The sequence below is a fragment of the Rhinopithecus roxellana genome, chromosome 12 (genome assembly GCF_007565055.1).
Source record: "Rhinopithecus roxellana isolate Shanxi Qingling chromosome 12, ASM756505v1, whole genome shotgun sequence".
NCBI lineage: Eukaryota > Metazoa > Chordata > Mammalia > Primates > Cercopithecidae > Rhinopithecus > Rhinopithecus roxellana.
The window spans coordinates 83,011,014-83,025,835 of NC_044560.1; the positions used below are offsets into that span (position 1 = coordinate 83,011,014).

At 49.4% G+C, this 14,822-nt stretch overlaps 1 protein-coding gene across 5 annotated transcripts in view; it reads left to right on the forward strand.

Annotated features, from left to right (window-relative positions):
- The window catches only part of TMEM39B (transmembrane protein 39B), a 30,092-nt gene extending 19,997 nt beyond the window's left edge, over positions 1-10,095 (forward strand). For 3 of the 5 annotated variants that reach the window (XM_010353880.2, XM_030913156.1, XM_030913154.1), the window contains 3 exons: positions 1,070-1,257; positions 6,980-7,100; positions 9,660-10,092. In XM_010353880.2, coding sequence (XP_010352182.1) covers positions 1,070-1,257; positions 6,980-7,100; positions 9,660-9,902 — 552 coding nt within the window. In that variant the 3' untranslated portion in view covers positions 9,903-10,092. Of the gene's footprint in view, positions 1-1,069; positions 1,258-6,979; positions 7,101-9,659 lie in introns of all 5 variants that reach the window. The other 2 variants (XM_030913153.1, XM_030913155.1) reach the window with 1 other exon arrangement.
- The last annotated feature ends 4,727 nt before the right edge of the window (positions 10,096-14,822 follow it).

The following is a 14,822-nucleotide window of genomic DNA, read 5'->3' on the forward strand; positions in this document are numbered from 1 at the left end:
CATTTTGGCCAGTCTGGTCTCAAACTCCTGGCCCCAAGTGATCCACCCACCTTGGCCTCCCAAAGTGTTGGGATTACAGACATGAGCCACCACGCCCCAGCCTGTGTCCATTTTAGAGTGCAGATAACTAGACTCACTGAAGGGAAGTGACCTGTCCAACATCACCCAGCCAATGAGGGAGACATGGCGTTGTTATTCATAATACTTGATTTCAAAGACTAGTGAGTTTGTATTTCAGCAATTGTTGTGACACAGACATGTCACAATGTCTGGCTTTATCATTTAGTAAGGAAGCCAGTGTTCATCCAGATTTGAGTGACCCCAAAAGCCTGTGCTCTCTTTTATTGCTTATATGGTCTCCTGGGAAGGTACCTCCTCAGCTGCAAACTGCAGTGGGCTTGAGAGAACTTAATGTCTTTTTTTTTTTTTTAGACGGAGTCTCGCTCTGTCGCCCAGGCTGGAGTGCAGTGGTGTGATCTTGGCTCACTGCACCCTCCATCTCCCAGGTTTAAGCAATTCTCCTGCCTCAGCCTCCCAAGTAGTTGGGATTATAGGCGTGCACTACCACACCCAACTAATTTCTGTATTTTTAGTAGAGACAGGGTTTCACCATGTTGGCCAGGCTGGTCTTGAACTCCTGACCTCAGGTGATCCACCCACCTCAGGCCTCCCAAAGTGCTGGGATTACAGGTGTGAGCCACTGCGCTGGGCCTAGTAGTTGCTCTATCCTCATTTGACAAATGAAACTAAAGCACAGAGAAGGTAAATGAGTTGCCCAATGTCACATAGTAAATAAGCGAAAGAGCCAAGATTTGAATTCAGATGTCTTGGACCCCAGAGCCTGTTCTCTGGCTCAGAGTGGTAGGCAGTAGGAGCAAATTTCCTTGTAGAAAACCAACTAGTGGGCACAGGGCCTAAGCCTTCTTTGTTGGGTTTGATTCTTGGTTTCGGGCTATTCTGAGGTCTCCCCAGGACTGTCCTAACCTCTCAGTCAGGTAGAATCAGGGAGGGAAAGGGAATAAGGCCATTGTGGGGATCCCAGGCCTCACCCACCTTCTGCTACCCCCAGAACACACATTACTATGACAAGCGCTGGTCCTGTGAACTCTTCCTGCTGGTGTCCATCAGCACCTCTGTGATCCTCATGCAGCACCTGCTGCCTGCCAGCTACTGTGACCTGCTGCACAAGGCTGCCGCCCATCTGGGCTGTTGGCAGAAGGTGGACCCAGCACTGTGCTCCAACGTGCTGCAGCACCCGTGAGTCACCCTACCCTGCTTGGCCCAATCCCATCCCTTCTGGTCAGCGTCTGGAGTCACTTGTCCACCTGCTGATTAACGTATTCAGTTAGCAAATAGTTATTGAGCGTGTCTTGTATATTAGGCCAAGCGTCCAGGGTGGGGTATGGTGGGGCCTGACACACATGTTCCCTGTCCTTGGGTAACTTGCAGTGTACTGAAGATGGGAGGGGACTGATGGTAATTCTTGGACTTGTTGACTTTCTCTTTGCTGACTGTTTATTCACTCATTGCCTTACTTGCTCATGCTTCACTCTTCTCTTACCTGCTCATTCATCCACTGGGTCATTACGTCACCAACTCTTTCAGCAGATGTTTACTTCCACCCAGTCCATACCAGGCCTGTGGATGTGCCAGGCAAAAGAGCTTGGACTTTGACTTAGGCCCAGCGGGGGATAGAGGATTTTTAGCAGTGGAGGGACCCATCCCAAGGTGTGCTTTAGAATCATCAGCCTGGTGCCAGGATGTGGTGCTGTGCTAGTTGATGCTGAACCCTGGCCAGGGAAGGATGAGGTGGGCAAAAGAGACCTAGCTGCAAGAAGGTACTGCACCCAGAGCAGAGGCAATCACACTGCTCAGGGACCCTTTTTCAAAGTACTTTTCACCCCAGGTTATACTAATTTTCCTGCCTGTATTCTCCCATTAGACTGGAAGCTCCTCAAGGCCAGGATCACCTCTGAAGCACATCCGAGTCTTGGGCCCAGGACAAGGCTTGGCAGAGAGGAGGCCCCTAGGACAGGTTTGCAGAGGTAGGCCCACCAAGGAGCAGAGATGCAAGCAAGGCCACAGAAGCTAAGCCTCCTGGTGTTGGCCATGCATGTCAGTCAGGGTCCCTTTCAGGCTCTGTCCTGGAGGTCCAGAAAAGTGACTGGGCATTGCTGATTGGGCCAAAAGGAGGCTTGGCTCAGCCTTGGGCTCTGAGGGGCGGGAGGAATAGGAAGATAGAATATAGCTGAACATGAGGATATACCTGTCCATGGCTCACCATGGTCCTTCACATGGCTTCACAGCTGGGTCCTGCCAAACGTTTCTGCCTCATCTTTTACCATGCCCCAAACCATCCTCTGCTCTTCAGTAAAGCCAAGCAGATCTCCTCAGGTCGTCATATGCTTTATGCACTTGTGCATCCAGGCTTTTGCAAGTGATGTGTCTTTTGCTTGGGATGGTCTTTCCATTCTTTCTATCCTCGTTAACTTCTATTCATCTTTTAGCACTTGCTTCCTCCAGGAACACTTTCCTGACCATCCAGATGGGTTCAGTGCCCCCTCCTATAAGGGGCCCCTCCTTTCAGTGGCCCATAATACCATGATCATTGCATTTAATGTTTTCTACTGTGTTTGCTGAGTTACTTGCCTGTCATTCCAGGACTGAAAGTTCACGAAGCTCAGGGCCCTTGCCTGTCTAGCACTCAGTTGCCTCCTCAGGCCTTTTTTTTTTTTTGAGATGGAGTCATGCTCTGTTGCCCAGACTGGAGTGCAGTGGCGCAATCTTGGCTCATTGCAATCTCCACCTTCTGGATTCAAGCGATTCTTCTGCCTCGGCCTCCCGAGTAGCTGGGACTACAGGTATGCACCTCCACACCTGGCTAATTTTTACATTTTTAGTAGAGACGGGGTTTCACCATGTTAGCCAGGCTGGTCTCAAACTCCTGACCTCAGGTGATCCACTCATCCTGGCCTCCCAGAGTTCCCAAAGTGCTGGGGTTACAGGCGTGAGCCACTACGTTTGGCCTAGGCCTTTCTTTTTAAGGTAAAATTTCCATACAGTGAAATGTGCAATCCTTTTTTTTTTTTTTTTTTTTTTTTGAGACGGAGTCTTGCTCTGCCACCAAGGCTGGAGTGCAGTGGCCAGATCTCAACTCACTGCAAGCTCCGCCTCCCGGGTTCACGCCATTCTCCTGCCTCAGCCTCCCGAGTAGTTGGGACTACAGGCGCCCGCCTCGCCGCCCGGCTAGTTTTTTGTATTTTTTAGTAGAGACGGGGTTTCACCGTGTTAGCCAGGATGGTCTCGGTCTCCTGACCTCGTGATCTGCCCGTCTCGGCCTCCCAAAGTGCTGGGATTACAGGCTTGAGCCACCGCGCCCGGCGCAATCCTTTTTTTTTTTTTTTGTTGAGACGGAGTCTTGCTCTGTCGCCCAGGCTGGAGTGCAGTGGCCGGATCTCAGCTCACTGCAAGCTCCGCTTCCCGGGTTTACGCCATTCTCCTGCCTCAGCCTCCTGAGTAGCTGGGACTACAGGCGCCCGCCACCTCGCCCGGCTAGATTTTTTGTATTTTTAGTAGAGACGGGGTTTCACCATGTTAGCCAGGATGGTCTCGAACTCCTGACCTCGTGATCCACCCGTCTCGGCCTCCCAAAGTGCTGGGATTACAGGCTTGAGCCACCGCGCCCGGCCAATCCTTTTTTTTTGAGACAAGGTCTTACTCTGTCTCCCAAGCTGGAGTGCAGTGGTGCAATCACAGCTCATTGCAGCCACAACCTCCTGGGCTCAGGTGATCCTCCCACTTCAGCACGTCCAGCTAATTTTTGTATTTTTTTGTTTGATGTTTTGCCATGTTGCCCAGGCTGGTCTAGAGCTCCTGGACTCGAGCGATCCACCCATCTCGACCTCCCAGAGTGCTGGGATCACAGGCATGAGCCACTGCACTTGGCCTACAAATCTTAAAAAGTGTGCAATTCTTTGAGTTTTGATAAAGGTATATACGCTTATGTAATCCACGCCTCATCAAGATACAGAACATTTCCAGTCCTTCAGAAAATGTCCTCATGGCTCTTCCTAGTGATCTTTCCCCCAAGACAACTACCTTTCTGTTTTCTTTCACCAGAGGTTAGTTTTGCCTATTGTAGAACTTAATATAAATGAAATCATTCTTTTTTTTTTTTTTTTGGCGATGGAGTGTCACTCTGTCGCCCAGGCTGGAGTACAGTGGCACGATCTTGGCTCACTGCAATTTCCGCCTCCTGGGTTCAAGCAATTCTCCTGCCTCAGCCTCCCAGGTAGCTGGGATTACAGGCACGTGCTACCATGCCCAACTGATTTTTTGTGGGTTTTTTTTTTTTTTTTTTGAGACAGAGTCTCGCTCTGTTGCCCAGGTTGGGTGCAGTGGCCAGATCTCAGCTTACTGCAAGCTCCACCTCCCGGGTTCACGCCATTCTCCTGCCTCAGCCTCCTGGGTAGCTGGGACTACAGATGCCCACCACCTCGCCCAGCTAGTTTTTTGTATTTTTTAGTAGAGACGGGGCTTCACTGTGTTAGCCAGGATGGTCTCAATCTCCTGACCTCGTGGTCTGCCCGTCTCAGCCTCCCAGAGTGCTGGGATTACCAGCTTGAGCCACCACACCCGGCCCGATTTTTTTATGTTTTAAGTAGAGATGGGGTGTCACCATGCTGGCCAGGTTGGTCACAAACTCCTGACCTTGTGATCCGCCTGCCTTGGCCTCCCAAAGTGAAGCTGGGATTATAGGCGTGAGCCACTGCACCCGGCCCCAACTTCTTTTATTCAGCATATTGTCTGTGAGGTTCATTCATGTTGTGAGTCGCACAATAACTTTTCTTTTTTGTTTTTTGAGACAGTTTCGCTCTTGTTGCCCAGGCTGGAGTGCAGTGGCGCGATCTTGGCTCACTGCAACCTTCACCTTCTGGGTTCAAGCGACTCTCCTGCCTCAGCTTCCCAAATATCTGGGATTACAGGCCTGTGTCACCATGTCCCGCTAACTTTTTTTGTATTTTTAGTAGAGATGGGGGTTTCAGCATGTTGGCCAGGCTGGTCTCGAACTCCTGACCTCAGGTGATCTGCCCACTCTTGGCCTCCCAAAGTGCTGGGATTACAGGCGTAACCTCACTGTGCCTGGCCAACTATTTTTTTTAAATGAGTGAATCAACAAGGCAAGAGCATTGGGTTGAGAAGGGGCTGCTTACAGGCTGTGACTTCAGTCCTCTGGTCCAGGCCCTTGGGATTCCTGGGAGATCTCACAGGACATTATAAGAAAGCTCACTGGTCCCACCATCTCATTCATATGCTCACTAGGGCCTCTCTGTGCCAGGCCTTACGGCATGCTCTGGGGACACAGGGGTGGATTAGATCGTCCCGTTCAAGGGCTCTCAGCCTAGTGAGGTATACAGATAGGGAAATAAATGACCAGCATTGGGAAATGTGGACCAGTAGCAGGAGATGCTGGAACAGTTAAAGGATGCCAAACGGGCCAAGCATGGTGGCTCATGCTTGTAATCCTAGCACTTTGGGAGGCCGAGGCGGGCGGATCACCTGAGGTCAGCAGTTCGAGACCAGCGTGGGCAACATGGCGAAACCCCGTCTCTACAAAAAATACAGAAAAATTAGCCGGGTGTGGTGGCAGGTGCCTATAGTTCTAAGGCAGGAGAATCGCTTGAACCCGGGACATGGAGGTTGCAGTGAGCTGAGCGCCACTGCACTCCAGCCTGGGCGGCAGAGTGAGACTCTGTCTAAAAAAAAAAAACTCATAGGTGGGAATTGAACAGTGAGAACACTTGGACACAGGGTGGGGAACGTCACACACCAGGACCTGTTGTGGGGTCGGGGGAGGGCGGAGGGATAACATTAAGAGAAATACCTAATGTAAATGACGAGTTAATGGGTGCAGCACACCAACACGGCGCATGTATACATACGTAACAAACCTGCATGTTGTGCACATGTACCCTAGAACTTAAAGTATAATTAAAAAAAAAAAAAAAGGATGCCAAACTCTGGGGAGTTTGAGAAAGGCTTTGTGGAGGAACCTGGGTTTTGAAAGATGATGAAGAGCTTACCAGAAGGATTAGGCTTTGGGAAGGGCAATCCAATTGGAGGGAGCAGCTTAGGGAGAGACATGAAGCAGTACAGAGTGCTGGAGGAATGAGAAACAGCATGAGCTGTGTGGTGAGGGTTGTGCGAAGCCACACAAGACCTCAGAGGCCATGCCAAATCCTTGGGGCCTTGACTCCACGGGCACTAGGAAGCCTTCAAAAGGTTTTAAGCAGGGCCAGGAGCTGCGGCTGGTGCCTGTAATCCCAGCACTTTGAGAGACAGAGGCATACAGATCACCTGAGGTCAGGAGTTCGAGACCAGCCTGGCCAATGTGGTGGAACCTCGTCTCTACTAAAAATACAAAAATTAGCCAGGCGTGGTAGCAGGTGCCTGTAATCCCAGCCACTCTTGAGGCTGAGGCAGGAGAATTGCTTGAACCTGGGAAGTGGAGGTTGCAGTAAGCCAAGATTGTGCCACTGCACTCCAGCCTGGATGACAAGATCGAAACTCCTTCTCAAAAAAAAAAAAAAGCCCACAAAGGGTTTTAAGCAGAGGGTGATTAGGCTCAGCTTAGTATTTTACAAAGACCACTCTCAGACAACTGTATGGTGGACCATTTGGAAGCAAGAGGTGAGACCAGATGAAGCAAAGGAACCAAGAGAGGAAAAAGGATTTTCTCAACAATCTCTTAGTAATTAGTGTCAGCCCTAGACCTTCTAACTCACAGTACAGTGAATTCCTCATGATTCTTACCCCATTTTACAGGGGAGGCAACTGAAACCCAGAAAAGGAAAGTCAGTGTGTCTAAATGATAGAAATGAGAGTAGAGCCTGGTGATTCCCTCCTGCCCATTCATTCTTCTCGTACCCCTTTTATGGGTGAGCTGGGGATAAGGGGCACTGTTGGGCTGTGCCTCCAGGTGGACTGAAGAATGCATGTGGCCGCAGGGCGTGCTGGTGAAGCACAGCAAGAATGTCTACAAAGCCGTAGGCCACTACAACGTGGCTATCCCCTCTGATGTCTCCCACTTCCGCTTCCACGTGAGTCTCCTCCCCGGGGAAGGACGGTTGGGGCCTGAGGGAGAGGGTGGGAGGATCTGCAGGGCAGGAATGTGATGTCATTGCAAGAGAAAGCTATTTTCAGTATTTTCCCAATCCAAAGGAAGACAGTGCACACATGTAGCACAAGGACAGCCATACAAATCGTCACTTAATAACTGCAGCTCGGCTGGGCATGGTGGCTTATGCCTGTAATCCCAGCACTTTAGGAGACCAAGGTGGACGGATCACCTGAGGTCAGGAGTTCAAGACCAGACCAGCCTGGTCAACATGATGAAACCTCGTCTCCATTAAAAATACAAAAATTAGCCAGGCACGGTGGTGGGCGCCTGTAATCCCAGCTACTCAGGAGGCTGAGGAGGGAGAATCACTTGAACTCGGGAGACAGAGGTTACAGTGAGCCAAGTTCACGCCACTGCACTCCAGCCCAGGCAACAGAGCAAGACTCATTCTCAAAAAAATAAAATAAAATAAAATAAGTAAATAACTGCAGCTCATTTGGTTGTAGATCTTTCAGAACACTGGACAGAGGGAGAGAAGATGATAGTAAAAGAAGGGGCTCTTGGCAGTGAAAGACAATACTGTCTTTATTTGTTACTGTGCGCCAGCCACGTCCTTAAGCACTCTCCATGCACCTTCCTAGTCAGCCTTCCCCTGAACCTTGTATGTGAAAGATATGCTAGGGTTATCTCTGTTTTTAGATACTGAAATCAGCTTAGAGAGTTTAACTTGTTAAAGGCTGCCTTGTTGCGAAACTTGAGATGTAATGGTAATGACTCATGAATTAGCTATGGAAAGGGCTGCCCAAAATTATCTAAAATAGTGATCTCTTTTTTTTTAAATTTTCACTATGAAATCCGCCCCCCCCCCCCCCCGCTTTTTTTAAAATACAATCAGAGGCCAAAATCCAATATATGGGACCTCCTGGCGCTGCTCTGTTTGGAGGAGTTAGAACCCCCTTCACTTCCTGCTCACCCCTCCTGTAACTCCTAAAGGATCCCCTTGAAACCTGGGGCTCAAAGGACACAGCCTGAGAAATCACTGACCTGGGCTGATGTGTTCATTTCACAGTTGAGAAATCCAAGCCCCGGAGAGGAAAGGGACTTGCCCAAAGTATTGCAGCCTGTTAGGTGCAGAGCTGAGCCTGACATCCTGGTCTCTTGGCCTCCCATTTCCTGCCACTTCTCCCGTCCTGTAAGCAGCTCTTGAGATTTAGGTACCTTGGCCCCTGTGGAATCAAAATCCCTAGACACTGTGCAGTTTTTTGAACTGATAAGAATTTTTTTTTAGTTCCTGCGTTCTACCTTGCTGTTGAGAGTGAGCTGTTGCCATGTCCCTTGGCAGCTTCCAGCCTAGCTAGGGATGCTACCTGTGAAGTAGGTAATTCAGGCTGTAGAGTCTGTAATAACTTTCCATGCCTGTGTCATAGGATTCTAATTTGTTCAGCCCCAACAATAGCCAGGAGATGACATTAAAAGGTGTTGATGTTATTGAGGGTCAGTGGATGAGGGAGAAAAAATTTTCAAAAATTAAAATTAAAAAAAATTTAAAAAATTTAAAAAATCTATCGATAGATAGATTGATTGATTTTATTTATTTTTTTTATTTTTTTATTTTTTTTTGAGACGGAGTCTCGCTCTGTCACCCAGGTTGGAGTGCAGTGGCCGGATCTCAGCTCACTGCAAGCTCCACCTCCCGGGTTCACGCCATTCTCCTGCTTCAGCCTCCCGAGTAGCTGGGACTACAGGCGCCGCCACCTCGCCCGGCTAGTTTTTTTCTTTTTGTATTTTTAGTAGAGACGGGGTTTCACCGTGTTAGCCAGGATGGTCTCGATCTCCTGACCTTGTGATCCGCCCGTCTCGGCCTCCCAAAGTGCTGGGATTACAGGCTTGAGCCACCGTGCCCGGCCTTTATTTTTTATTTTTTGAGACGGAGTCTTGCTCTGTCGCCCAGGCTGGAGTGCAGTGGCTCTATCTCGGCTCACTGCAAGCTCTGCCTCCCGGGTTCACGCCATTCTCCTGCCTCAGCCTCCCGAGTAGCTGGGACTACAGGCACCCGCCACCACGCCTGGCAAATTTTTTGTATTTTTAATAGAGACAGGGTTTCACCGTGTTAGGATGATCTTGATCTCCTGACCTCGTGATCCGCCTGCCTCGGCCTCCCAAAGTGCTGGGATCACAGGCGTGGGCCACTGCGCCTGGTCAAAAAAAAATTTTTTTAAAGGTGTTGACTTTAGACCACAAAAAGAGTTTGAGAGAGCAAGCAGAACCTGTCAAGAAAAACTTCCTAGGGGAGGTAGAAGTTGAACAGGATCTTAGATGACTTACGTGGGAAGCAGCAGTCCTATCAGGAGGAATACCACAAGCAGAGGCAGATGAGGTGGCAAAATCCACATCCAACCCCAGAAAGTCTTCCTCCCCACCCATGTCTGCATGGGGCCCCAAGAGCCTGTCCCCTTCACTGGCCCACCCAGAACCCCTATCCAGGAGGAAGGTTTCTGGAACACACCTTTTAGCCATGCCCACCCCCTTCCGGTTACAGTTCTTTTTCAGCAAACCCCTGCGGATCCTTAACATCCTCCTGCTGCTGGAGGGCGCTGTCATTGTCTACCAGCTGTACTCCCTAATGTCCTCTGAAAAGTGGCACCAGACCATCTCGCTGGCCCTCATCCTCTTCAGCAACTACTATGCCTTCTTCAAGCTGCTCCGGGACCGCTTGGTATTGGGCAAGGCCTACTCATACTCTGCTAGCCCCCAGAGAGACCTGGACCACCGTTTCTCCTGAGCTCTGGGGTGACCTCAGGGACAGTGTCCAGGCTTCAGCCACGGGCTCCCTGGCAAGGGGCTGTTGGGTAGGAGCGGGAGGGGGGAAAAAAAAAGACAAAAAAATCCACCAGAGCTTTGTATTTTTGTTACGTACTGTTTCTTTGATAATTGATGTGATAAGGAAAAAAGTCCTATTTTTATACTCCCAACAAGCCTGTGTCCTGTGGTTCTTTCCCTTCGGGTGTGTGAGACGTATTGCAGAGGTGTGAGATTCTGGTTGAGAAAGCCCCCACATGTGGCTTCTGAAGCCTCTGTGGGTACTGCCTTCTTCAGTAGAGAAGAGATGAGGAGGCACTGGAGGCCATGGTAGCAGTGATAGCTACTGTGAACTGAATGCTCACTGTGTACCAGATGATGCTCTGTGTGTATTTCAGGCCTTGCCTTAATTTAACTTTTATGGCAACCCTAGGAATAAAGTACTGTCACTCCAATGGATGAAGAACTGGAGCTCAGGGAGTTATAGTGACTTGCCCATAGTAACACAGCTAGGAAGTGGTAGAGCTGGACATAAAACCTCTGAAAGGCCTGGCACAGTGGCTCAAGCCTGTAATCCCAGCACTTCGGGAGGCTGAGGTGGGTGGATCACTGGAAACCAGGAGTTTGAGACCAGCCTGGCCAAGATGGTAAAACCACGTCTCTACTAAAAATACAAAAATTAGCCAGGCGTGGCCGGGCGCGGTGGCTCACGCCTGTAACCCTAGCACTTTGGAGGCCAAGGCAGGCAGATCATGAGATCAGGAGATCAAGACCATGGTGAAACCCCATCTCTACTAAAAAATACAAAAAAATTAGCCGGGCGCGGTGGCGGGCGCCTATGGTACCAGCTACTCAGGAGGCTGAGGCAGCAGAATGGTGTGAACCCGGGAGGCAGAGCTTGCAGTGAGTCGCGATCATGCCACTGCACTCCAGCCTGGGCAACAGAGGGAAACTCAGTCTCAAAAAAAAATAAAAAGCCAGGCGTGGTGGCGCATGTCTGTAGTCCCAGCTACTTGGAAGGCTGAGGCACGGGAATCACTGGAACCTGGAGGCAGAGGTTGCAGTGAACTGAGATCGCACCACTGCACTCCAGCCTGGGTGACACAGCAAGACTCCGTCTTAAAAAAAATAAAAATAAGGTTGGGCACCATGGCTCACACCCGTAATCCGAGCACTTTGGGAGGCCGAGGCAGGTGGATCACCTGAGGTCAGCAGTTTGAGACCAGCCTGACCAACATGGAGAAACGCTGTCTCTACTAAAAATACAAAATTAGCCAGGCATGGTGGGTGGTGCATGCCTATAATCCCAGCTACTCAGGAGGCTGAGGCAGAAGAATTGCTTAAACTCTGGAGGCAGAGGTTGCAGTGAGCCAAGATCGTGCCACTGCAATCGTGCAGTGCCAAGATCGAGCCAAGATCCAGCCTGGGCAACAAGAGCAAAACTCCATCTCAAAAATAAAAAACCTCTGAAAGATGACACTGCTATCCTGGCAGAAGGTGATGTCTTGATTCTCTCAGTGTGTAGTCACTGAGACCCTCCTTACTGGGTATTACGGTAGATGGTGAGGTTGCCAAGACACGAACAAGCAAGTAATACTACACTGGGATGAGCCCAACAGTTACAAGGTACAGCAGAGCAGAGGGGAGAGAATGTTTAATTTTCTCTGGGCTTCTTGGAGGAGGGGATAGTCTGAATTGTATTAGCCACTTCCTAGGTGGACAAGAGAGGGAAAGGGTGTTTCAGTTAGAGAAGCAGGCAAATGTAATAGTGCACATGCAGTAGCACATAGATTTAGAACATCCTGGTGTGTTTTGGGGAAGGTAAACAAAATGCAGATCTTAGAGCAGGAAGGATTAAAAAAAAAAAGGGGGAGCAGGAAAGGTCAACAGAGGCTGGATCAGGGAGGACCAGTAGTCCTAGGCTAGCAAAAGTGTATGAGCAGGGTCACGTGCTAGAGTAGAAACAGTTGCTTGTAGGGTCACTGCCTCCTATGGGCATAGGATAGAGGGTTCAGGCTGAAAGGAGAGGACACATGGACACTCAGCCATTCTCATCTATTCAGCCCATGTTCCCTGAGCCCTTCTTGGCCATAAGGTATGCAGACGAGCTCACAGTGGTATATGGGAGACACACCTCAACAAGTATTTTTGGTGCCTCTATTGAGGCAGACACTGTGCTGAACACTGGGATGGTTACAAAGATAAGGAAGATACTGTCCCAAAGACAACAAGGAGAAATGGACACACATTATGAGCAAATTTGGGTGTGAAATGCTAAGGAAGGCCGGGCGCGGTGGCTCAAGCCTGTAATCTCAGCACTTTGGGAGGCCGAGACGGGTGGATCACGAGGTCAGAAGATCGAGACCATCCTGGCTAACACGGTGAAAACCCGTCTCTACTAAAAAATACAAAAAAAAAAAAACTAGCTGGGCGAGGTGGCGGGCGCCTGTAGTCCCAGCTACTCGGGAGGCTGAGGCAGGAGAATGGCATAAACCCGGGAGGCGGAGCTTGCAGTGAGCTGAGATCCAGCCACTGCACTCCAGCCCAGGCGACAGAGCCAGACTCCGTCTCAAAAAAAAAAAAAAAAAAGAAATGCTAAGGAAAACTAGTGTCCATTTCTTCCTGTGGTAGTAGACAGGACAGGTACCCTATCTGGAAAAACAGGCTTCCCCAAACAGCTGATAGCTGAGTTGGGTCTTGAAAGTGAGTAGTTCTCAGAGTCTGGCACGGTGGCTCACATTTAGTAATCCCAGCACTTTGGGAGGCTGAGGTGGGTGGATCACCTGAGGTCAGGAGTTCAACACCAGTCTGGTCAACATGGCAAAACCCCGTCTCTACTAAAAACACAAAAATTAGGCTGGGCGTAGTGGCTCACGCTTGTAATCCCAGCACTTTGGGAGGCTGAGGTGGGTGGATCACAAGGTCAGGAATTCGAGACCAGCTTGGCCAACATAGTGAAACCCCGTCTCTACTAAAAATACAAAAATTAGCTGGGTATGGTGGCAGGCACCTGTAATCCCAGCTACTCGGGAGACTGAGGCAGGAGAATCACTTGAACCCAGGAGGCAGAGGTTGTAGTGAGCTGAGATTGCGCCACTTTACTCCAGCCTGGGCGACAGAGCTAGACTCTGTCTCAAAAAGAAACAACAACAACAACAACTTAGCCGGGTGTGGTGGCGCATGCCTGTAATCCCAGCTATTCAGGAGGTTAAGGTAGGAGAGTCGCTTGAACCTGGGAGGCAAAGGTTGCAGTGAGCCAAGATCATGCCATTGTACTCCAGCCTGGACAACAAGAGCAAAACTCTTGTCTCAAAAAAAAAAAAAAAAAAAAAGTGAGTAGTTCTCATGGCTAAGTGGGGAAGGGAGGGCACTGCATTCTAAGCAGAGGGAACAGCATATGCAAAGGCACATCAGAAGATAGGAGCATATTTGAAGAAAAGTGGTTCTCCAAATATGGTTGGAGCTTGCATTGCATGGTGGGGAGTAGCCCAAGAAGCAGGTAAGGACCAGTCTGTGTGCCAGATTAAAATGTCTGGGCATTACCTAAGGGCAGGCAGTAGGAAGTTGCTAAGCAGAAGAGTTACACTGTAAGGTTTCTGCTTTTTTTCTTTTTCTTTTTTCTTTTTTTGGACGGAGTCTCGCTCTGTCGCCCAGGCTGGAGTGCAGTGGCCGGATCTCAGCTCACTGCAAGCTCTGCCTCCTGGGTTTACAACATTCTCCTGCCTCAGCCTCCCGAGTAGCTGGGACTACAGGCGCCTGCAACCTCGCCCGGCTAGTTTTTTTGTATTTTTTTAGTAGAGACGGGGTTTCACCGTGTTAGCCAGGCTGGGCTCGATCTCCTGACCTCGTGATCCGACTGTCTCAGCCTCCCAAAGTGCTGGGATTACAGGCTTGACCCACCGCACCCGGCTGCTCTTTTTTTTTTTTTTTTTTTAATGAGACAGCGTTTCTCCATGTTGCCCAGGCTGGTCTTCAACTCCTGGGCTCAAGCAATTCTCCTACCTCAGCCTTCCCAGTAGCTAGGATTACAGGTCTCTGCTTTTCAGGAGATACTGGGTGGGAGCTGGAGAGTCTGGAGGCAGGAGGCCAGAGAGGAGGCAGGCAATATAGAACAGGGCAAAGTGATGAGGTCTCACTGTAAGCAGGGGCAGTAGGAAGGGAAATATAGTGTGCCCCTTCCTGACCTTCATCCTAGAGTTTTCCTTTTGATTTCTTTCCCACAAGAAAATGGGCCAGGCACACAACCAAAGTTGGCAATTTGTTGTGACAGGCCCTCATTCTGCTTCCAGAAGATAGATCCCTCTATGTCTTGAAGATATAGCCTGGTTCTGTGTGTCAAAGTGGGGGACAGGAGGGCTGGCATGTCATAGAAAAAGAAAGGCCTGATATGTACTAGCCATATGTCCCATGATTCAAAAGGCATATGAACAATAAGAGCCTCAATTTCCTCATCTCTAAAAGGGGAGATCATATCCCTTGCTCTGTGTAACTCAATTTTCTGTTCATTCCTTTGTTTATTCATTCAACAGTTATTTATGGAGCACACACAATGTGCCATATTCTGTGCTAGGTGCTGGAAATATGGTGGTAAACAATACAGAACCCACCCCTGCCCTCAAGGAGCTTGCTGTGAGGATAAATGAAATAATGATTATGAAATCACTCTGTCAACTATACTGCATAAGTCTCATTGTTTTTGTTTTATTTTCTTCTTTTTTTTTTTAAGAGACAGGGGTCTTTCTATGTTGCCCAGGCTGGTCTCGAACTCCTGGGCTCAAGCAATCTGCCCGCCTCAGCCTCCTAAAATGCTGGGATTGCAGGAATGAGCCACCACGTCCAGCCTATTTCTTTCTCTCTCTCTCTCTTTTTTTGTTTTTGTTTTGTTTTGTTTTTTCAGAGACAG